General features: G+C 38.3%; 1 protein-coding gene across 6 annotated transcripts in view; it reads right to left on the bottom strand.

Annotated features, from left to right (window-relative positions):
- The window catches only part of ENPP2 (ectonucleotide pyrophosphatase/phosphodiesterase 2), a 110574-nt gene that overhangs the window by 50638 nt on the left and 35885 nt on the right, over positions 1 to 24051 (bottom strand). For all 6 annotated transcript variants that reach the window (XM_041768543.1, XM_041768541.1, XM_041768540.1 and 3 more), the window contains exons 3-9: positions 18750 to 18905; positions 14192 to 14317; positions 12080 to 12140; positions 9774 to 9871; positions 9448 to 9527; positions 8542 to 8661; positions 188 to 243 (exon numbers count right to left, since the gene is read on the bottom strand). In XM_041768543.1, the coding sequence (XP_041624477.1) occupies positions 188 to 243; positions 8542 to 8661; positions 9448 to 9527; positions 9774 to 9871; positions 12080 to 12140; positions 14192 to 14317; positions 18750 to 18905 (697 nt within the window). The remainder of the gene's footprint in view (positions 1 to 187; positions 244 to 8541; positions 8662 to 9447; positions 9528 to 9773; positions 9872 to 12079; positions 12141 to 14191; positions 14318 to 18749; positions 18906 to 24051) is intronic.

The raw sequence follows: 24051 nt of genomic DNA, 5'->3' as shown, positions 1-24051 counted from the left end.
AAAAAAAGATGGGGGAAATAGACGGAAGACTTCTAAAATATACTGGGAAGATTATTTTCAATCAGAAAATATTCAAAAGCTCAAGCTCTTTTACATTTAACTGAAGTAAAATCAAACTGAATTCATGTTTCTTAAGCCGAATCATAACTGTAATTGCACAAACATTGACAAAATAAAGATAACTTACACCGACCAGAAGAATGTCCCAGCTTTCACCCCTTGCTTGGTGGCTGTAATCCATAGCTAATGAGGAAAATATAAGAGGCTTATAACATGTTCTGAGTTTCAGTCAAAGAAGAATAAGTTGTTTTAAGTACATTAGATCAGATATCTTCTACTTTACCCACACCCCACCATAAATTTCACATTATTTGCAATCATTCTCTTTTCACATCTGGAAGTCAGAATCATTATTTCCATAAATGTCATTCAATACATTCTCTGTAAAAGCCTTCAAAAGCTCTGCAATGATTCTAGTGGCATTTTTAACTCTTATTTCATCTCAAAAGTTTCTTCCGTACCTGTCTTTTCTGATCATTGTTTTGAACATTTCACTTACATGATGGAATTCTGCTCATCAAAGGACCCAGGAGTGGACCATATGTTTCCTGTATTATTGAAAGCCTGCAGAGGAGAACCCCAATTTGGCACACAGATGCCAGAATCTTGGAACCTAACTTTGTCTTGTTTTGTTTTAAACGAGGTGAATGAAAAGAGCGAAAAAAGCTTTTTCTTTCTTTCTTTTTTTTTATTCTGGACTTTCCCATGTATCATTTATTTAGGCTTTCAATAAATGGAATTTTAGGAATAACTTCCTGGGATAAGTTAGGTGAACCAAGCATTTCATTGAGGTTTTTAAAATATTCTTTCCAGTGCATGCTGTTGGGAGGCAGAAGATACAGTGGTTAAGAACCTGAGCTCTCCAACCAGATAGCTGGATTTTAAGCCTTGCCTCTGTCACTAACTGTGAAGTCCTGTAGTCAATTACATAAGCTCTCTGGGCTTCAGTTTCCTTTAAAATGTAGATAAATATTACCTACCACATGGGATTATTCTAAGCTTTAATGAGTTAATACATTTAAAGTCCTTAAAGCAGTGTCTTAGCATTTGGTGAACACTGGATCAATTTTTAATCTTAATTATTATGCAATGGAAACAAATATAATCCAGTTATTCTAGGAACATTAAAAACAGCTTAGGATGGCCAGTGTCCCATTGAACATAAGTCTGTAAGAAGAACCTCCCCCCACCCCTTCGGAGGCAAACAGGAAGAAAAGAAGCTCGTTTGTTTTAAAACCCAAGCAAAAATGCTCTAGGAATAGCAGCCAGCCCCTTTTCTGGTTTCATTGTATCCAGACTTTCAGAGTCTCTTGGACTCCAGTGAAAATCTCTGTTTTTTGAGGCAAGGGGAAATTCGGAGGTGCGGGGCCTCCACGAGTTTGGCCATGTTTTCAGAAGGGTCTGGACACCTGGCCTGGGGAATTCTGCAGATTTCCAAGCCTCTGCGGAGGGACTGATGATCCCCAGCCTCGCAAAAGCACAGCTGCTGAAGCTGGCAAGTAAGGATGGGCAGGAGAGGACCGAGGGCCCTCTCAGATTGGAGGAGGTGAGAGCTGCCCTCCTCCCAGGGGAATGCGGTCATAGAGGGAAGGAGCGCAGATTGCTCTGAGCGCCTTTCCGGAGTCTGGTTAGGTGTAGCCTTCTATTTTAAAGACAAACTCTGGGCTGCGGTGGGAGTCCCCAGGCCAACCAGGATTCAAAATATGTCTTTTTTTTCCCCCTTGGTGATCACATTTTTGAAAGGGTTGGAAAAAAATAAAAACGCCCTTTAGCTTCTGAATCTTTGAGTCATCTGCAAATCAATACATTTGGGGAGTAGAAGAATCCTTGGTCATTTCTTAATATCAACATTTACGCAAAATTACGCCCCTTTGAATTTTGAATGTCTTCTACCTTTGAAGATGCAATCATGCCAACTCTCCTCTATCACACGCACGATCAATTCTGTTTCAGCCAACGCTTAATGGAGGGCAACTAGTACAACACCATCTTCCCAAAGAGCATCAGGTACATCCCGCCTGGTTGACGGTTCCTCATCAGTTTCTGTGGTAGTCACAGATCCTTCCACATCTTCCAATATCATATTTAAATGCCGATCATAAGCACACATAACCTGCCTTGAAGCTCCCTGTGGTCACTGATTTTCACACAAATTCACTCATCTAAGCTGAACCTGATGAGACATAGGGGCCCTTCTAGAGTGCTGGTAGTGTGTTGCTTCTCTGCACAGTCTGCCAAGTTTCAAACCCAGTGCCCTGTCTCACCTCCACCAAGAGAACACGAGTCTCCACCCACCCACCCCCCAAGCCCCTTTACCTACTGACACGCCAAAATGTGGCATCCCTGAAGTAGAAAGAAATCTGCTAGGCACCGTCTTGCCTTGTAGACTTTGCATTGGTCATTTGCAGCTGTGTGAAGCTGCAAGGGGAGGGTAGTCTTGGCCTGTAAGGAAAGGGCTTCCCCGCTTCCTTTCATTCTTTTCCCAGCATAGCTATCAAGAAGATGCGTGCAAACAAAGTGCTGGACATCCTGCAGATGCCTCAAAACCACATCAGATCCCAAAGAGATCAGTTTCTTAAATATATTTTTTCTGAAGATATATTTATTTATTTATTGGGGGGGAGGTGCAGAGGGAGAGAGAGAATCTCAAGAAGAGTCCCCACTGAGGGTGGAGCCAGAGGCAGGGCTAGATCCCAGGACCCTGAGATCATGACCTGAGCTGAAATCAAATCCCTTAACCAACAGAGCCACCCAGATACCCCAATCATTTTTATTTACTAAGTGATCTAGTTCCATACTTATTTTAATTTCAGAGACTCATGCTTAGTGTATTTATATACAAACAAATTCATATAAAATCCAGTGCCTTGGGCAGCCTGGGTGGCTCAGCGGTTTAGCGCCGCCTGCAGCCCAGGGCGGGATCCTGGAGACCTGGGATCGAGTCCCACATCGGGCTCCCTGCATGGAGCCTGCTTCTCCCTCTGCCTGTGTTTCTGCCTCTCTCTGTGTGTATCTCTCATGAATAAATAAATAAAATCTTTTTAAAAATCCAGTGCCTCGATATTTACAAGGAGATTATAGGAGGCAACATTTGGCAGTTATGAAATGTAAGATTAATCCGGGGTTTTTTAGAGGAAATTTTTTAATGCAGTTTTGTCAAATGATGAGCCTGCACTTTCAAAAGTTATGTTGTGGAATTATGCTGACATCGGCATTATCTGGGCAACAGGAAGCCCTTTGGGTAACTTTTAGCTCAGTAATGCTCAAAGGAAAAGATCACCAGAAAGGGTCTTGGCAATGGAATAAGGAAAGGGGCAATGGGAGAGAGGGCAGCAGAAGTGAGTGTGCTAAAATTTTCCCAATGGTAAAGTCAGGATCATTTGCTCTTCATACTTTTCTGTACCTCCCCATATTTTTACAGTGATAATTAACATCCTTGGAATCAGGAAAAAAAAAAAAAAACTAACCAATTGTAAAGAGCAGCAAACCATGAAGACAATTACAAAGTAAAAAAAATATTTCTGGAGCACCTGGGTGGCTCAGTTGGTTAAGCGTCTGGCTCTTGATTTTGGCTCCAGTCATGACCTCAGGGTCCTGGGATGGAGCCTCGTGGCAGGCTATAGGATCAGCGGGGAGTCTGCTTGAGGATTCTTTCTCCCTTTCCCTCTGCCCCTCTCCCCTTTCCCTATTTTCTCTCTCTCTCTCAAATAAATAAATGAATCTTTTTTTTAAAGATTGTATTTATTTATTTGAGAAAGAGGCAGAGACGTAGGCAGAGGGAGAAGCAGGCTCCCTGCAGGGAGCCCGATGCAGGACTTGATCTCAGGACCCCGGGATCATGCCCTGAGCCAAAGGTAGATGCTCAACTGCTGAGCCACCCAGGCATCCCCATAAATTAATCTTTTTAAAAAAATTATTGCTTCTCAAAAAACAAAAGAAAGAAAAGCAGCAAAAACACCCTCCTGCTTTTTGGTATAAGTCATGTTGACCATATTTTCTAAAACAACAGTGGGAACATGATCAGAGAAGTGCCAAAAGTAAACAAATGAGAGAATCTTTAAAATTAAAAAACATTTGAAAATCTCAAACAAAAGGATTCTAGCAGTAATGAAGCCATTCTATCAGGGTTTAGCAAATGGTAGGAGATTGAAGCATAACGTTCTTAAGTTAAATCAGATCACAAGTAGCTATAAAAGTTCCTTTGCAGATTATATGTATATATTATATTTCCGAACTCAGGAGTCAAATCTAGTAATTACAGAGGGAAAAAAGGCACTACAACATTGGTCCAAAAAAAAAAAAAAAAAGCGAAAATGAGCCTCTGGGGTTGTTAGAAAAAGAGAGAAGTTTCTAGTTCCTTGTTAATTCAGAGAAATGGGAATTAGTATTTCTCTGAATTTGAGTGTAATACAAATTTCCTCAGAGACTGGTAAAACAGTACAACAAAAATAACCTGACAAGACACTGGATTTGTCTTTCCCACTCTTAATGCCAATATTTCTCCACTGTTCTGCTTTATCTAGAGGCAGTTTTCAACATTTATGTCTTAGAGACTACATTTTGAGGAGGGAACAAGTGGGAAAAATATTCTATCTATTTGATATGTTATCAGGAATTTTAAAAAAAGCTTTCTCACTGGAATCAGGAGGATTTAAATGTAAAATTCAACACTTTCTCAAATTAAATAAAGTACGCTGCTGTGGGAGAAGGGGAGAAGTTTTGAAAAAGAAAAGAAACAAAAAACATTTTTCAAAAACATAAACTACTATTGTAATTTTTCTAGCAGTTCTTCGAAAGGAAATAATTCCTTTGCATTCAAAAGCTCAGAGCCAGGATAAATAGAATTCAGGGAGACCAGAGCGATGGGTGGGGCTGTAGCATTAGCTTCAGTAAATCACTTACTGAGATTCAAGAGTCAGAACAAACTAAGATATGAGAGTTGCAGCAAAAAACCATGGACTGGTGTGGCTCTTTGCAGGTGGAAAGAACCCGAAGAAGGGAACTTATAAAATACAGGAAAGAAATACCAACAAACATACCTCAGATTCGGTGCAGAACATTTCAATCCAAGACACAGTGGTGAGACACCTGAACATGTCCCTGAGAAGAGCTATGGCCTGAGAATAAAGAGATCCTACCCCCCTGGGACCCACAGACTGATGCAGATATGTGAATGATTTCAAAAATATATGGTCAAATTTATGACAGAAATAATACGAAAACCCAAAGGAAGTTCCGTGAGCTTAGCGAGGGCAAAGGGAGCTTAGTGACTGCCTGGGGAACAGATAGTTCAGCTGAAATTTGAAAGATAAATAAAAGTCTAGCAGCAAAGCGGCCAGGTGAGCATTTATAGCACCCAAAGTGCAGAGCAGATTCCATCCTAAAAACATTAAGATACAGTAAAAAAGAGGGAAAAAAGCCATAGATTTATAGCAATCTATGGAAAAGAAACAACAGAATATATAGGATGTGAAATTTTCCTGAAAAGAAAGCAAAACCTCCTACTAGCAGGATAATAAAATAGACAGGAGGAGGGGTCAGCAATGACTTGCACTTTCCATCAAACCAATCCCTTTGGCCCACTAATTCACGCCTGTTCTAATGTCAATCTTCTTCTCTTTGCCATCTCTTTCTCAAACATACCATTGCTCTTACATCTTCACACTATAGTAATTCACGTGGGTGGTCTCAGGACCCATTCATTGCATCACCACTACTGGTAGAAACCACTGCAGACCAAGCATCTTGAGCAGTGATAAGAATGCACCTGCCCCTCCTAGAAATGCCTTGCTCTGGAAGCTGTGGCTTTAGAGGTCTTGCAACACGGTGGGGTGTTGGACTTCTTTCTTAAATCTCCACATTTCGTGGGGCCCCTGCAGTCTCATTCATTCTCCACTTCACGGAGTCCAGATTTAAACTGAACAGGGAATTTCCCACTGAGATATCTTACCATCAAAAATTGCAGATTATAGCAGAGAGATTTTTCAAAGAAATAAAGACGCTTAAAGAACTTCAGTGAAAGAGTACGGAACATATTTTTATAATGAGAACAAAGTAAGTACAATTTTAAAACAACAACAGTAACAAAAGGAATCCTATTAAAATTTGTATGAGAAATGCAGCATCATAAAGTGAATGACAACTTTTAAAAGCACATTGTGAAGATTAACAAATTAAAAGTAGACTTGAGTTTGCTAAAATGGCTATATCCATGTTACAAAAAAAAAAAGACAAAATATAATTATAGAAATTATTTTTGGAAGCCTACTGGTGAGATTCAAATTTTCAGATGGATGCTATATGAATGCCTCATTTCATCTGTTAAATTTTAAAGTAGGATTAGAGTGCTTTATTTACCATTTAATTGGACTCCTTTATTATTTAACCAAATATCTGTCATGGCTTCATCACTCAGTAAAAATAAGTTGAATTTGATTTAATTACCTAAGCTTTTATCAATATTTTCTCTACCTCAATTATTTTTTTCACTGGTGATTTTGTGAACTATATAAGCCTCTGAAAGGCTGGGATAAATGCTTAAGAAATGTTTATTAAGGCTCATGTTTTCTTATAATATTTATAGTTTCTTCTTATTCTGTAGTTCCATATAGTAGCTGTCCATATGTTCTTCAAATAGGCCAAATTTCAATAATAAATATGTTTTTAAAGTATAACTACTATGTTCCTTGAAATTCTTATGGTGTCTCTCTGTTCAAGAAGATAGAAATACAAGTCAGTTTCACTGTAAATCTTTGTCAACACTAGGAAAATACTAAACTTGGTCAAATCTGTCAACTTTGAGAGTTTAGTCAGGAAACAGGCAAACAGAATTGAAAAAGACTTCACTCCATTGGGCAAGTTAACAGCATTCCCTCTGCTCTGTTTCTGCAGAAGTTAATGAATATGTAGACTCATCTTCTGAGTCATGCCAACCCAGAGGGAAATTAATGTCAACACTTGATGGAAGGTGATCCAATTTGATAAAATTACTATTTATCTCTATATCCTTTGTGGTTCTTCAAGCAAGTTTGCTTCTATGACAGAATTAATATAAAAAACCAACTAGCAATAGCTTGACAGAACTCTAATTTCAATCATTTTATTTACACATAAAATGTTCCTCTATCATAAACTTTGTGAAATCCACCCTGTAAACAAATTTCACTATGCTCACAACTTAGGTCATCACAGACTTCTGGGAGTCCAGCCTGAATAAAGACAGTGGAATCAGAACCCCTACTATAAAGAAACACTTCTACAGACCTACAAGAAGTCTTCCAGTATTTATTTTCTTAAAAAATGAAAAGCCCATATTTAACTTTGCATATTGATTTGGTAGCCATGAATATATTTTTTTTAAAGCACAAATGACCTTTTATCAAAGAGCAGTACCTTTTTTTCTTCTTAGTTTGTATTCTCTATTTTGCCCATAGATTGCAGCAAAGATTTCCAGGTACGGGATCATTTAGGGATGGGAGATTTGTGGATGTCTGTAGACACTGGCCACTCTTTATGTCATGGCAGACGCCACAAAGATCTTAGCCTTCTGCCCTAACCAGTGCTCCAAGGAACTGTGGCCTCCCAACTAGAGTTGACATGAGGTGAGACCATTTGTCATCTTTCTTCTGCATGTTGTTCGCTAGCTGTGTATAGTGGCCTGTGCTCCTGTGGGGATTCTGGCCCCTCTACCCAGGATCAAGTGCCCTTGCTTTGATTCTACACATTCAAGAACCATTGGTTCATGTTTCTGTTTTGCTCATGTCTGACCAAATCAAGTTGCCTAACCATGCACACAGTCATAGGAAAAATATTATGTAGAAAGCCACCTACATCCTTCCTTACTTTCTCCCCATCCATTAGATCTGAAGTAAACAGGATGAGTTCTTTGAAAGTATTAATTTGCTGGTCCAAAATTAAGGTAGGATTCCACTTACACGTAACTTCCAAAAATTTCAAAAAAACGGGTTAAACAAAAGAATTCATGAATTTCCTGTGGGTTTCATTGAACTCCTTTTTACCAGCAAGTTTCTCTGTCTCTGTTCATATGGTACCTGGGCCAAAATTTTGCAGGAGTCATAGTCATTCACTTCTCCTTTTCATCGTACCCCTAAATCTAGTAAATCAGCAAGATCTGGCTATACATTCCTTCCTCAAAATGTTTCTGAAATTCACCCTTCTGTCACCATTTCCATCATCTTAATGAAGATATTTATCATCTTACACATTTATAATCATAACCTCACCAACACATACATACATGCACATATATAGACACACATAGACATAAGAACACGCATGTATATACACATTAATTACACATATACATAGATAGTATGTGCACAGATATATACACAATACTGAAGAACAGAAACATTGCCAACTATGAGGACACTACATGCATCCTTTTTGCAGGTAGCAAATTTTGGAATGAAGTGTTTCAACAGACAGACACACATGCACGAAAAAAAATGCAAAACTTACCGGTTGACCTCCCCACCATCTATGATTAAATTTCTCTCGCCCTCGAAGATGGAAAGTGGCATCAAATACAGGATCATACATCGAATTGCCAACAATTCCATGTGACTCTGGATATAGCCCCTTTGTGTAAAAGCAAATTTATTGTTAAAATAACAATATGGTAATCTGTACATATCAGTTCTATCATAAATTTTGTTAACACAAGAGGTTTTATAGCAATATTTAATTTCCAAATATATATAAGATATAGACTTTATGTGTGTCTGAGCAAACATGAATATTATCTACAGACTAATTATAAGCTACCAAGAAACTTAACATGATTCTAAGAAATTTAATATTTGGGTTTTTTAACTGTTGCAATTTACTAAGATGTCAATAATTTTATTACAATAAATTAACCTGGAGATTGAAATTTACTTATGTGCCTCCAAAAAAGCTTTTATTTAAAAATACACTTTTACCCCAAACCCCTCAAATTAATAATAATAATGATAATAAAATAGATAAACCTAAACCTATCATATTTTTGAAGAAGAAAGCAATGTAGAATTGGGAGTACCTAAAACCTACAACAAAGCAGCTCTGAAGTCAATATTTTTATTTGAAAACTCAGAAAATAAACAACAGACCCTCAGGTGTCTGAGAGAGGTTTAATGTATGTGTTCAAACAGAATTGCACCTGAAAAAAAGTTTTCCATTTTGAAGTTACAGTAAAGTTCAGTCCCCCACAAAGTTCAGTAAAAAACATTTACTGTGAACAACTCATGCAGACAAGATAGAAAACAGACAAATTTTCTTTGAACACTAAGAAACGTGTTTTTTTCTAATCTCTCTGTAAGTCGTTTCAGGATGAAATCTACATCCACACCCTTTGAATCTACATCATTTGAAAAAAATACTTACAGTGGCCAAAGTGTATAAATTAGGGAAGGTTTTTGTTGGGTACACGGGTCTCATGTAGGGAGAGTGTGTGCCGCAAGACCCTAAAAACAGAATTTCAAGCATTAGAGCAAAAGAACCAACAGGAGTCCCTTCACATATGGGAATCCACTTTATAAACTATCAAAGACTTGTGTTCACTTCGGTCTTTCAAATAATAGAATGCAAAAATAATAATAATAATAATAGAATGCATTTAAAGCCACCTGTCCATAGCTCTCAAAGCTCATAACTGAGCATGAGCTGTGCAGATCATGGATACTGATGAGAATACAGTGAAAATGACTTACTCAGCTTTTCAATGTTAGGCATGACCTTGCTGCCTTTCTTCATGTATGATGCACGGAAACCATCCACAGAGAAGATGATTAATGGAGGGCGAACAAACCTTAAACAGTAACATATTAAGCTTTAGAAAAAAAGGTACTGCCACAAAGTTTCCATTATGCCTAGTCATTCTCCACAACTGGGACCAGGAATTTCCAAGATGAAACTTCAAGTGAGGATACTGGTACAAGCCTGGGCTGCCAGCCACATAGCATTTGTCACAACCAGAGTCCAGAGTTAAATGACCAAGGTCATAAAATGGTCCGGGAAGGGATTGGACTCCAGATTTCCCCTGATGTACTTTATCCACTGCTCCCTCTCACACTGCAAACAAGGTTTTTCACAGCGTATAAAGTGGTTCTACTTGCCTGAAATATGTTCCCATTTGTTACCTGGAAAACTCCTATTCATGCCTTAAAACCCAGCTCAAGGTTTCCTCTTCTATAATGTTAGCTGCTCACACTTCTGAATTCCTTTAAGATATTAATTCATACCTCTTTTTCCATACGTATATGTATATGTGTTACACTATTTCGTTGCACGGTTTATGCCTTATTCATCTTTCTGTCTTGTGGACTCATAATAGGGCTTCCATAAACACTTATCAAATACATGAATGAATGGATGAATGAAAGCAATGAATATGAAATTCATGGCAGTGGCACTCCTATCACTAGAACTAAAACTTATAACAGGATTCTTTTAGGTTTAATCATAAAATAACTTTAAAAATAATTAAAATCGACAAAGATCTTTAAAAAGCTCATCAATAAAGGACCAGACGATCCATCTAACTAGGGCAGGATCTGATGAAATAGGTCCTTTGTTATATTCTAAGGATATAATTAATTCTAAGGATATAATAGATTTGAGAATACTAAAGTATGTGCAAAATTTTTCTGATAGTTTGAAGATAATTCAGCAAGCACAGGCTTCAGTTTATTTGAAGCCACATAATAAAGCATATTTCAAATGAGTCACAGATAAAGCACTTAGAATATAATACTCTATAAGAGATCATTATTGTTGCTACTATTATCACTTAACAGGGCTTCCTACTGCTAGACTGCTTTTTCCACAAAAACAACTCAACACATTTTAAACAGTCAGAAACTACTGCCATTCCATTTGAAAAGTCCAAAGAAGTTGAAGTGGCTCATTAAGCTAAAAAAAAAGATGAAAATAAAGACAATATCGAAATACTTGGATTTTGTGTCCTGGGCTGTGCTGCCTAAAACAAAAATCCACTTGAGCAAATACATTAATGAAAACACACTTGTTGAAAATTTATTTTCTGCCAGGCACTTTAAGGGTCCATGAATTTTCAGCAGTTTCCTGGAAGGCGTAATAAGTGCCTTATGCCGGTCACACTCGAGCCGTGGGGTGTCACTCTAGTTTGGCTGCACCCCAGCAAAGCAGTGCTTCAGTAGTTTGTCAAGTTCCTGCAGCATCTGGTAGGAGTTACCAGCTTGGATGATATTTTTGAAAAGTTCTATAGTCCTCCCCTCCTCCCCCCCAAAAAGGCAAAAGCAGCCCTTCAGGAAAAAACACTGAAAAAAAAAAAAAAATCAATGCCAGAAATGTTTCTTTCCTTCTCTGGTGATATTTAGATACACTTTGTAAAATCTTCAGCTGTGGTGAAGTATAGAGGAGCTTCCCTCTCCTTATGTGCAGAGCCAATAAGAGAAAAGTTTTTTTAAAACTCACTGCTTTGGGGGATCCCTGGGTGGCGCAGCGGTTTGGCGCCGGCCTTTGGCCCAGGGCGCGATCCTGGAGACCGGGGATCGAATCCCACATCGGGCTCCCGGTGCATGGAGCCTGCTTCTCCCTCTGCCTGTGTCTCTGCCTCTCTCTCTCTCTCTCTCTGTGACTATCATAAATAAATAAAAATTAAAAAAAAATATTTAAAACTCACTGCTTTGGGGCACCTGGGTGTCTCAGTCAGTTAAGCGTCTGCCTTCAGCTCAGGTCATGATCCCAGGGTCCTGGGATCGAGCCCCATGTTCGGCTCCCACTCAGCAGGGGGTCTGCCTCTCCCTGTCCCTCTGCCCCTCCACCCTCAAATAAATGAATAAAATCTTTAAAAAACTCACTACTTCAAGATGTACATTTTAGCTTTTGACAGATTAATCACTTACAAGTACTTGAGTGTAAGTTTACCTATATAAGGGGATTTCAGTTTTACATTATCACCATTTACCCATCTAGATCCTGTGATATTTTATTGGATACTATGTAAAACTTCATCATATTTAGAGAATGGACTTACCCTGCGGGGCATTCTGGAGTCTTTATTTCCTCACAGTTGTCATCTACCCAGTGTGTCTCTCCTATAAGGGAAATGGATAAATTGACTAGTGAATCAAACTGTCAATGCCAACCAGAGCCCTAAAGACCACAACCCCAGGCCCCGTGTCCTGTTGGATACTTGTTGCTTATGGGACACCATCTAAACAGAAACTCAGAAATAAAGTCTACTGTTGGTTTGGCTTACTAAAGTACACCCATACATAATGGGAAAGCTAATATTTAATAGCCCCAAGTGGTGTTTATGCGAGCCTTCTGAGTCTAAATGGTTTGTAGATAAAAAACACCAGTGGCGTCAGTGAACAAAATTTCATGTTTGTTTCCCTCCAGAAATAAACTGTTTGGTCATTAGATGGAACATTCTTTTCTCCACCACCGAACATCTCAAAGCCATAGAAAGTATGGCACAACTTCCCTTTAGTGGAGGAAAAGGCTTTGAATACTCAGGGATGATAGATGGAAGATTGCAAGAGAGAGATGATTTGCCAGTGGATCTGTGTACTGTCCATGAATATCAGAATAAAAACCGATGCTGTCTTTTGCTTTTATCTTCCTCCAAGGTCTGAGAGCTTTCCTGAGTTACCCCATCAAGAATGGAGAACAGAAAAGAGCTCAGGTTTAAAAACAAAGCCACACAAAAATGGGACTTCCTTAGGAAAAAATGAAAAATATCAAAAAGCATTTGCTTTAAGTTGTCTTAAAGCAAATAAACATCACGTGTCTTGACCATAAGAAAAATCTGTGACCAAGACTTTAGAGAAACTGTTCCCGTATTAAGAGCATTGGAAATATCTCTGGTCACCAGGAATCTGACTCCCAACAACTGGGTAGGTTATGCTCCTTAAATAGGGGGAAGCTTTACCACACATCTAGTAAGCCAGGGCTCACACATGGGCCTCACAAAAAATCCTGCAACTAGAATTTTTAAACAAGAGCCAATGCTTAATGATTCAATGACCGGTGACACCTAGAGCTTTTTTGTATTTTCTCTTCTAATAGCCTTTGTGGCTTATTGTTACATTTACTACATAGTGAGATAAACAGGGAAAGGAATAAAATTCTCAAGCCATTGTATGCTTTATCAAAAGTTACAATAATTGTCTGGGTAGGGGAAATTTTCCAAATTCAGGATTCATGGAATACCTTCCCACCACAAACTGAATCCTAACCACATTTCAGGACATTTTGCTTTTCCCCTGAAATCTTTTAACGGAAACTCTTCTTAAATGTTCCATATCACAGCAAGGAAGAAGAATTTAATTCTGACAATAAAGCAACTTGCAAAGCTTACATAAAATTCTTTCCATTAACCTCTATAAGTGGGTACTATGGTAACTTCAACTCCCTAAAGACAGAAATTGCATCTTCTATATTTTCATCAGTCCACTGACTGGTATTTACTGTTAAAATAAAACCATCATATTCTGCACTGGATCATACAAAGTTGGCAGATACGCATGTATAGCTTTGAGGTATAACAGGAGTTACGGGTGCCTTGATCCTCTTTACCCATCTTGAAGCTGCTTGCAGTGCCTCAGTTTACACCTTATATCCAGTGGGTTACAAAAGACATGCCCCCCTGCCTCAAAGGTAAGAACGCTGCAATTTACCTTCCAGAGCCTGCAGTAAGACAGGCCAAGGTGAGACTTCCCCTAGACCCACGTCCCTGCTGGCCTCCCCCTGCCCTGGCCACCCTTGCTCCCTGACACGATTTTCCTGCAGAGCATCCCCATGTATGGAATTCCATCTCAGGCTCTGCTTTTTGAAAACCTGATCTAAGACTAAGACAGGAACTTTAGAAATCTCTTCATTAAAAAAAAAAGAAAAAAAAGAAATCTCTTCATTATTATGATTCTACCAAATTATGGAATTTGCGGTAATTTTCTTGTTATTTCAGATCAGTGAAATGTGGGGAAGCAAAAATAAGAAAGAAGCATGAGAAATTTAAAAACACAACTGCTTCCCTCCTCCCAAACCCATATCCAAGGTGTTAGATCCACAACATCCAAGATTCCTTGGAGTATCTCCAGTTTTTATTCTTTTAAAGCTCGAGCCAACCCACGGAAACATGTACCTTTGCAAACCACTTGGTAATTAGTACAGCAGTCTCCCCTGGCCAAGCAGTCCTCTGAGCAGTGACAAGCATTGTCTTCATTTCTTACTTCTCCGCATCTGTCCTTAGTACACTCCCAGCCGCCAGCTGAAATCGGCACAATAAAACACTTTCACTGCTTCTCACAAACCAAATGAAAGAGGCCACAATTGCTTACAAGCGTTGCCAACAAAAAGAGCTAAAATCCCACATCATTTAATCTGGTTGTGAAATTAGAGTTGGCCCGAGGCCTAGATGATATTTGGAGGACTTACAAATAGGTTGAATTCCTAATTTTTCAAATCAGAGTATGAAGCCAAACATAATTGGGCTCCTTTGGAAAAATGGAACCCTTACCATTTGTAAACTGTACTAAAAAAAAAAAAAAAAAAACAAAAAAACAAAACAGTAAAACGTATGGTATGTAAGGTTGTGTAAAGTGATAGGAGTTTCTATCACCATAGGCATAGTCAGGACAACTGGGCTCTTTTAATTCCCAGAGTAGCTTTACTTGACCTTAATGAACTTGATTTAAATACAAATGATAGATACAACTACCTGTGATAAGTTGCACCTGAAGATTCAAGTCCTAAACAGATGTGTAGAGTCTAAAGGCATATGAAAAAGACTCACAGTTCCAACCATTGACCAAAATGTGGTCCTACCTACAGTGAGAGGTCAGTCCCTACTGTCAAGGAGGCCGGTAGATGGTTACAAATCTCTATCTGAGCATACTGGATTGAGAGCTCACGGTTTAACTTTATCAACAGGAGATATTTAGAAAATTAATACTTTCATTTTAAGGAGAGTGCTGTATTTTTTTTGGCTTGTAAGCTCCAGGGCAGGAAAAAAAAATCCCTCTCTTTTCATCATTACATCTCCAGTGCCTGAGACATGCCTGGCACATGCTAGGTGTTCCATGAATATTCATTCAATCTAATTGCAAATTACCAGGAAAATAAAATATGACTCTTTAAATTTAGGAGTGATATATTGAGAAACTTCATAATTAATTCACTTATTCAATAAATATTCTATTGCGTTTTCCATGTTCTAGGTGCTGGGGAGGTCACGAAGAGCAAGAAAGACAAGACAAGACATCTTCGTGGAGCTTATATTCCAATTGGGAAAGACAGACCATAAGCAAGTAAAGCGGCAAGAACAAGAGAATTTTGGCTCATGCTACATGCTATGAAGGAAGTAATAGGATAGTATTGATAGAAAGTGAAAGAGTGGAAAGGGGATGCTACTTGACATGGAATGGTCACAAAAGCCCTTTCTGCACTAAGATGAGACTTGAGGTCTTCATCTCTTAAAATATGTTGTAAGTGGAAGGCAATGATTTTAGGAAGCAGTGTTGCTTCTTAGTAATATTCTACCAACAGACACTTTGCTAAGTGAATAAATGGATAAAGAGCTATTAGTTGCCATGCCAGAAAACCATGGAACTACTGTTTTAGAATTACCACTCTTTTAGAATTACCTTTTTTTAAAAAAAGATTTTGTTTATTTATTCATGAGAGACACACACACACAGAGGCAGAGACACAGGCAGAGGGAGAAGCAGGCTCCATGCAGGGAGCCCGATGTGGGACTTGATCCCAGGACCCCGGGATCATGCCCTGAACTAAAGGCAGACACTCAACCGCTGAGCCACCCAGGCATCCCTAGAATTACCTTTGTACCCAAATTGTATTCTCTGATTTTTTTAGATCCCCTACTTCCTCTGCCTTCTCTCCCCAAGCAGATTAAATGCTTGGAATTCCTTTATCCAGGACCCGCTATTCCCAATGATTAGCAATTATCCAAGGTTACTTTGACTGATTTTTTTTTCACAATTCAAGGATCACTCTTAACCAAGATACTTTCATTCCTGCCCTAGTTCCATAAGAAAATCTATTTCTTTACAAAAAAAGCATCACTATTAACAATCTAAAATTATTGAGGAACTAAATACTGGCTTTGTGCAAGAATGGAATTTTAAAAAGCCAGGGTTCAGGAGTGCCTAGGTGGCTCAATTGGTTAAGTATCTACTCAGGTCATGATCCCTGGATGGAGCCCCCAGCTTCCTGCTCAGTGGGGAGTCTGTTCTCCCTCTCCCTTTGCTCCTTCTCCATCCACTTTGCTTGTGCCTTCTCTTCTTCTCTCTCTCAAATAAAGATAAAATCTTTAAGAAAATTAAAAAAAAAAAGCCATGGTTCAGAGGGAACCACAAGCAAAGTATGAGTCAGTGAGCTGTATAATTTTGAGAGCAAACATGGAAATAAACAGAAAAAATATTTAACCTTATGGAATAAAAAAATAGTTACCTATCAGATTAGATAAAGAGATTTTTTAATTAAAAATATATGTTTTAAAAGTGAGAATATGTTGAGAAGGGAGTGGCAAAAGGGTTTTTGAGAAGTTGTTCATCTTACAATACATATTTGAATTTTGAAAATTTACACTGATTCAAAAACCCAGTCCTAGGAATTTATCTTAAGGAAAACAGACAAAAATATGAACAGGCATGAATAATATTCATTGATACATTGTTCATAACAGCAACAATTGGGGAAAATCTAAATGATGATCAGTTACTCAATGAAGCAGCTTGCATCTGGTCAATGGAGGACTATGTAGGCACCAAAAGCACGGTGTCTAAAGAGATATGTAAGCATAGACACACCCCCTACCAGGCATATATACACACACATAGAGTAGTCAGGGTCTACACTGAAACATTGTGCTTATCTCTGGAAAGTGGCTTGTGTTATCACAGTAGGATCTCAGAGATTTGTTTTCTCCTTTAACCTTTTGTTATTATTTGATATTTGATTCTTCCACATTTGGCATATGTTGTCTTGGTACACAGGAAAATAAACTACTTCAAAAATGTTATTATTGTCCATATTTATTACATCTGGAAAGGGAGGAATGAACTACATTCAGAAAGAACTAAGCTGAAGTGAGGACATCCACTATTAAACTTTGCAAGGAGCTCTAAGATCAGGAATCCAGAGAGCTGAGGTTACATGTCAGAGGCCAGATGCTCATGGCACAGAGGAAATACAGAGTCGGTTAGGTCCTCCATGTCGAGCAATCACAGGCTGCTGGTCTGAAATCATGTTTTAGAGCCAAACAGCTCTACTAGAACATCTGTTCCATCCATATGTTCAGTTTACAAGGTTCTCAGCATTTTAGTTTGCAGACCCACAACTAAGGAACCTGGGAGAAGTTCCAAAGGAAAGTAATAAGAAAAAAAAATGGCTACATGTTTGGAAAATGTATTATACAGAAAACAGCCTAATAAAACTCTTCTTGTTTGCAGGGCAGGGGGAAAGCAAACAAACCAGAACTAGTAAAGGAGCTGGTGTCGGTTTTCATATGAATCAAGGGCTATTTCTTTAGTAAAGGAGAATAATGTCTCTGTTTCTAATGAATCACTAGAAAGATAAGGCTAGTATCAATGATAATATGAGTTAGATTTTTGAAAGAATCATCTAAACCATAAAAGTCCAAAAACAAGTAATAACTTGTCAAGGAAGTTGTCAAATCTCTGCATCTAGTGATCTTAAGAACAGGGATGACAGTCATCTTTCTCAGAGTTTGAATTATGATGTTGCCCACAGGTGTTCTGGATAACCTACAAGGTATCTCCAGAGTCCTATCTATCGAGCTGGAAACAGAGCAGGTAAGGTGAAAAATGCCTACAAAGATGCTTCTTCTCAAGTCATGTGTATTCATCTGAAGTCTGTATATTCTACTGATGGCTCCAGCATAGAAGACATGGAAAGAAAGGCAGGAAGACTGTAAAGGAATATTTTAGAGCTACCCTGAGCATGTGGCTCCAAGTAGAATTCCATTAACAACTTTCCACCTGCACAGTGAATGGAGAATGACATCAGGGTAGAGCAATGGTTACTATATAATAAGATGAAATAAAACATGCCTGTAAACTGAGCAGGCAAGCAAATAATTTAAATTAATATTAAAGCAGAAAAGCCCCAACCCTCAAGAATATTCACACTTGAAGCCCATGTGCCCTAAGCAGGGAATGTGGGAATTGGCAGCAAGACAAAAATGATGAAGATGGGGCACCTGAGTGGCTCACTGGTTGAGCATCTGCCTTTGGCCCGGGTCATGATCCCAGGGTCCTGGGATCAAATCCTGCATCCGGCTCCCCTCAGGGAGCCTGCTTCTCCTGCTGTCTAATGTCTCTACCTCTCTCTCTCCGTCTCTCATGAATAAATAAATAAAATCTTAAAAAAAAAAAAAAGAAATGATGAAGATGAAAAAAAAGACCCCACAAGCCTGGCCATACATACTTCTGAAACCAGTAAATAATGACTCCAGTTGCCAAGAACTTTCTTTGGGTAAGCCTTGTTTGGGAACAATGGTCACATGGGATATACTCAACAGAATCGATAACCATTCAAGAAACAAAACTAACCCGAACAGCTTGGCTTGGCCAAAGCAGGGCAGCAATGCCAGGGCAAATAATAGCCAAGGGCCATTAAGCATTCCCACCAAGTCTCAAGAGGAGTCAAAAGTTACCTACCTGTCTTCAAACAAAGCTCATCAAAGTCATGGCAACAACTGCTGTAGCTCTTACACAAGTTGTCACAACGACAGTCAGGGGGTCCAACCTCTTGAAGTTCAAAGCATCTGCCCTTGCACGATCCAGAGGTGTTGGTCCAGGGGGAGTCCGATAACACTGCAAGATACAAGAGGCAATGGCAATGGGAAATGGGTCAGGTCATCATGGAGAGGTGAGGTGGCGCTGGGAAGGAGCACAGTGTGGTAATGCAGTCAGGCTCTAGCGGAGCAGCCTGGCTCCATCACCTGCTAGCTACAGACCCTTGGCAGGTCACTAAACTTCCTGTGCCAGTTTCCTCATCTGTAAAGCAGGGGGATTAATGAAAGTAACTGGAGATTTTAACAAGCATTAAAGGAAATGATCCATGCAGAACACGTAGCAGTCTGTCAGACACAGAAAGTGCACTAATGCTGTCTGTTGGTTTTATTTTACTGTTTACAATTATTATTACGACACATCTGTGAGGGTTAGGTCTCTATGGATGCTAACGATGCCAACAGGGAAGAGAACATTGATGTATGCATTTAAAAACCAAGAGTTCATTTCCCTCTTTGAAAATCCATAACTTTTTGTAAGGAGATTTGAACCTAAATGGTCTGAGAACAGTCTGAATATATGTAAGATCTCTTCCAGCCATTACATCTACACCTATAACTAAAGTCACACAAACACAAATACAAACAGCACAATCTCAGCTTGTCAAAAATAAATCCTCTATTTTCTATGATATGACTATATATCTAGAAATCTAAAGAATCAACTAAAAATTTGGAAAAAATATCAGTGAAACAAAATTTCTACATATTTGTAAGATATAAGCAATTAAGTTCAAAAATTAAATGGAAGTTCCATTCATCATAGTATCTAAAAGATACAATATCTAGGTATAAATTTCCTAAGACTTATGTAGGAGCTACCTTAAGAGCACATTGAAACTCTACAAAAAGATATTTCAAAAGATCCCACTAAATGGAAAGATACACCATCTTGAAGATAAAAATAATTAACATTATAAATATATCAGTTCTTCCTAAATAAACCTAAAGATTCAATGTAACCACAATAAAAATATAAAGAGGAGATTTTAAACTGGAGAGTATATTAAATGTTTATTTTAAAAATGAATATATGAAATGAAAAACACTGAAAAGGAAGAGTAATTTGGGGAAGACTAGAGAGTAAAATATATTCTGGAGTTAAATAATAAAACAGTCTGTACCAGCAAATAAGTAGATTAGTGCTAGCAGTGGGGATGGGAAATAGGGCCAAATATCTGAGAATTTATTTATAATGAAAGCAATCAAAGAAAGAAGAAAGAAAGATAGATAGATTAATCAGGAGGCGAAAGAAGGATTAATTAGTAAGGAGTTCTGGAATAACTCAGCTGGCTGGCAAAAACCAAGCAGTATCTTCATCCTAAATTACAAAATAATTAATTTCTAATGAATGACAAGTGTAAGCAGTGTCATACCTATTGCTAGGAATGAAAATTTTTGTAAAATAGAACTCAATTTGGAAATGCATATGAATCTTTCACCCAGAAATCCCATGACTAGGAATTCATCTCTCATATATATTTGCAAAAATTTGCCAAGATACATGTACAACAATCACTGTATCCATAAATGGAATATTGCCCAGTCCTTAAAAAGAATGAGGGAATCTGTGTAGGCTAATATGGAAAGATCTATAAAATACAGAAATACGTTTTTTTAAAGAGCAAAGCACAGAACAGTGTTATAGTATTAAATATTATACATTATATCTTGTGTCAAAAATAGAGGTAAAGGGAGCAATAAGGATATAAGTAAGTATAAAAATAACAACAGAGCCAGAGAAGAGTTGGGGAGGGCATTGAGAAAATGTACAGGTGTCAATAACCTTCCTCCCCCCACCCTCCCCACGAGAAACTCTTTACAGGAATTACATTTGAGCAAAATGACTGAGAAAGAGAAAAGCAGAGGAATTTTTTTTTACCTTTCTGTAGTTTGAAACTTCTAGCATTTTCCAAATGTCTTTTGTTTGCTTACTTCTATCTCTCTCATATATACATGTTTATAGCCCCGTGTGTATATATATATATGTATACAGTAGATATTATATATATATATTATATATATAAATAACAAGTGTTACTTATGATATGATATGTTACTTATGATATGTTATATGTTATTTATGTTTATGAATTTTTAATTTTCATAAAATTGGCGTGCATTGCTTTTAAAAACAAGCAACAAACATAAGAAGCAGGCAGAGAACAGATGTTAAATAACATTTCCAGGTTCACTGAAGCCATTTCTCTGAATATCCCGTTCATCCCTTAGTCCTTTGTCCTTTTAAAAGTCAGAGTCACCCAATCCTAGTCTTTATGGCATCAGATCAGTTCAAGTAAAGCAAACAGATTCACTAGACCATGAGATGTGAAACGCTTGTGCATGGTTGATTCTGGGATGTTGAAATACATACAAACCACACCAGCTCAGTTTAGGAAATAATGTCAGGTTTCCAATGCAGTGCCTTACCTCTGGTTCAAAAACCACATTTTTCTATTGACTTTGGCCAACCTATCAACAGTGCATGCTGGGCCATAAGAAACTATGGGGGGAGGAAGGCTTGAGATGTCAAAAAGTAAAAACAGAGAGAGCCCTACAGTAAAAACAAAGATAAGAAAGACACTTATCATTGAATTATTCCCTTTTTTAGGGGTACTTCTTAGAATCAGTAGCCGTATAATGAATTCTGCACAGAATTCATTCCCAGGAGCTCCATACATAAATATGCCCAGCTATGTTTATCGCTGAGATAATGTGAAGAGGTCCAAAGGCACATTGTTTGCACTTAAAATATTCTTCTAGTCATGCCCTTTGCTTTTCCCTCATCACAATCTCTTCCCTATTTTTCTCTCTACTTTCTAAACATCTGTGTGGATTTTTAGCCATTTTAAGCCTTTCTCCACCACGCTAACCACATGATTTTTACTACATCCTTACAGCATTGATTATTCTCTGAGTGTATTCCCCACTTTGTTCTCAAAAATAATTGAATTTCTCTCAATAGCTTTCCCTCAATAATAATCTTCTTTGCCAAACTTTAAACAGAAGACAGCTTTGTTAAGGAAGAGTTGTCCTTACAATCATCATGCAAAGCAAGACACAGATCGTAAAAAGTGTTGGACTCAAGGTTTACTAACAGCTTGCAAGTAAGAGTAAATTCCCAGAGCTGGTATGGATTAGGGACACATATGCTAAATTCATTCCTGGGTGGCATGGACTCAGCTGACAAAGGCAGCAACAGAAACAGGAAGATGAACTGGTCCATGTAGTTCTTCCAACCCAATAATCTCAACAATTTGAACATCTGCACCTCTTTTAATCAAATCAGGTGATAGAGTCAAGTCACATTCACTTTGCCTTTCCAGGGCCTATCCCACTCTGCCGTCTTCCATAACAAGCTCCAGCCTCTAGGCTTCCAGAGTTCTACAATTCATCCTCCACGTCTGGCTTTTTCATCCCATGCCCATGTTTCATGTCTTTCCCCTGACACCAGCCTAAGGACAGATTTTAGGTCTTTGCTTTTTATTGGAGAATTTTAACCTGGTTCCATGGTTAAATATGGAAAGATTCTCTGACTAATTATTGGTCTAAATTCTAAAATCTGTAAAGTTTCCTTTATCTGTCCTAAATCAAGAGAACATCCATCTGAGCACTCGGGTTCTACAATTTATTGAGTGGTGTGATAAAAACTGCAGGATCAGTGAACCTGTGGTGTCTCATAATTGCTGAGACTTCCACAAAAGCTCAGAACCAACAAGGAAGACAAAAAGACAAAAACAAACACCTCAAAAGGATCAAGTCAAAATGTGTGATAAGGATGAAGGTTTAGAATTTCATAGGAGGCATTTGCGAATACTTTGCGATTCAAATTTTACTGCTGCCTTCTTAATTACATATTTAAATAATGTTATTTTACTTAAAGATGCAACTCAGTTCCAGAATCTTAAAAAATAAATGTTACAGTCCATACAGACACACGTTTCATCAAAATAGGGACTTCAAATTTTAAAACATGTATATATGTACATATATGATAGGCAGAAAACAGTGCTACACATTCCTTATTTTTCACAGAAGCATTTCATAATTTAAAGATCAGTGATGATTTATAACATTCAAATTCATAATTCTGATGGAAACAAGTGAAATTATTCTGATTTAGTTAAGTAAAATCTTATTTCTGAAACATCCTGTCAGGGTGCCTAGGTGGCTCAGTGGGTTGAATATCTGATTCTTGATTTCAACTCAGGTCATGATCTTGGGGTTGTGAGATCAAGCCCCCTACTGGACTCCATATTCAGTGCAGAGTTTGCCTGAGATTCTCTCTTTCCCTCTCCCTGTGCCCCTCTCCCCCCATTCACTCACTCACTTGATAAATTAAATAAATAAAATCTTTAAAAGATTAAATTAAAAAATAAAACATTCCATTTACCATACACACACAGAGGCAGTGTCCTAGAATTCTGGTGCCATTTATATGGGGGGAAACAACCAATAATTTAATAGACTATCGGAAGGAACCAAAATTCATGACAAGAGTCATGACCTCAACATGATTTTGTCCTGATTCCAATCATATTTTCCTCTAAATCCCTCTGCAAAATAGAAATTTTCAGATTTAAGGATGATGTTCAGTGAGGGAAGCAGTATTTAAGTTTGAAAACTTTTAGCTGCCTAAAACTAGAAGACTCTTTCTTCTAAGCTTTGCATGGTGGTCCTGTGTTCGAGGTTCAAGATATGGCCTATCTGTTCCTCCCATTCTCTGTGGTCCTCAGCCCGAGTGCTTCCTGAAAGTGAGAGGAAAGCCTTGCAATGGGTTGTGGGCTGTGGTTATGCCGCCTCCCATTTAAGAGCGCTGAAACAGAACTAGTTCTCCTGTGTCTCCCTGCCCTGTCTGAAGTATAAACCACAGGGAAAGGAGGCGGTCGACATGGATGGCATTCAAGATGCTGACCAACTCTAGCATTTAATGCTGTCTTATGCCTCTTCTGGAGTATATGATTCATCCTTTCTGGTCATACTTCCTTGTACTGCAGTGGCCACTTGTTCTTGATGCTACGGATCTTATCCCATAGTGAGCAGCACTTACATACAGGCCTCCATGTCATCTCTGCTTCCTAAAGACATCAGTTCCTATAAATACCCACTACTGTGGCATCACCGTTCTCTCCTCCTCGTCAGACTCTGGACCAGCTTTCGTGGACAAC

Source organism: Vulpes lagopus, chromosome 9 (assembly GCF_018345385.1).
Source record: "Vulpes lagopus strain Blue_001 chromosome 9, ASM1834538v1, whole genome shotgun sequence".
NCBI classification, from domain to species: Eukaryota; Metazoa; Chordata; class Mammalia; order Carnivora; family Canidae; genus Vulpes; species Vulpes lagopus.
Note: the sequence above shows the minus strand (reverse complement) of the source record. Positions and strands in the feature narration are given on the sequence as shown.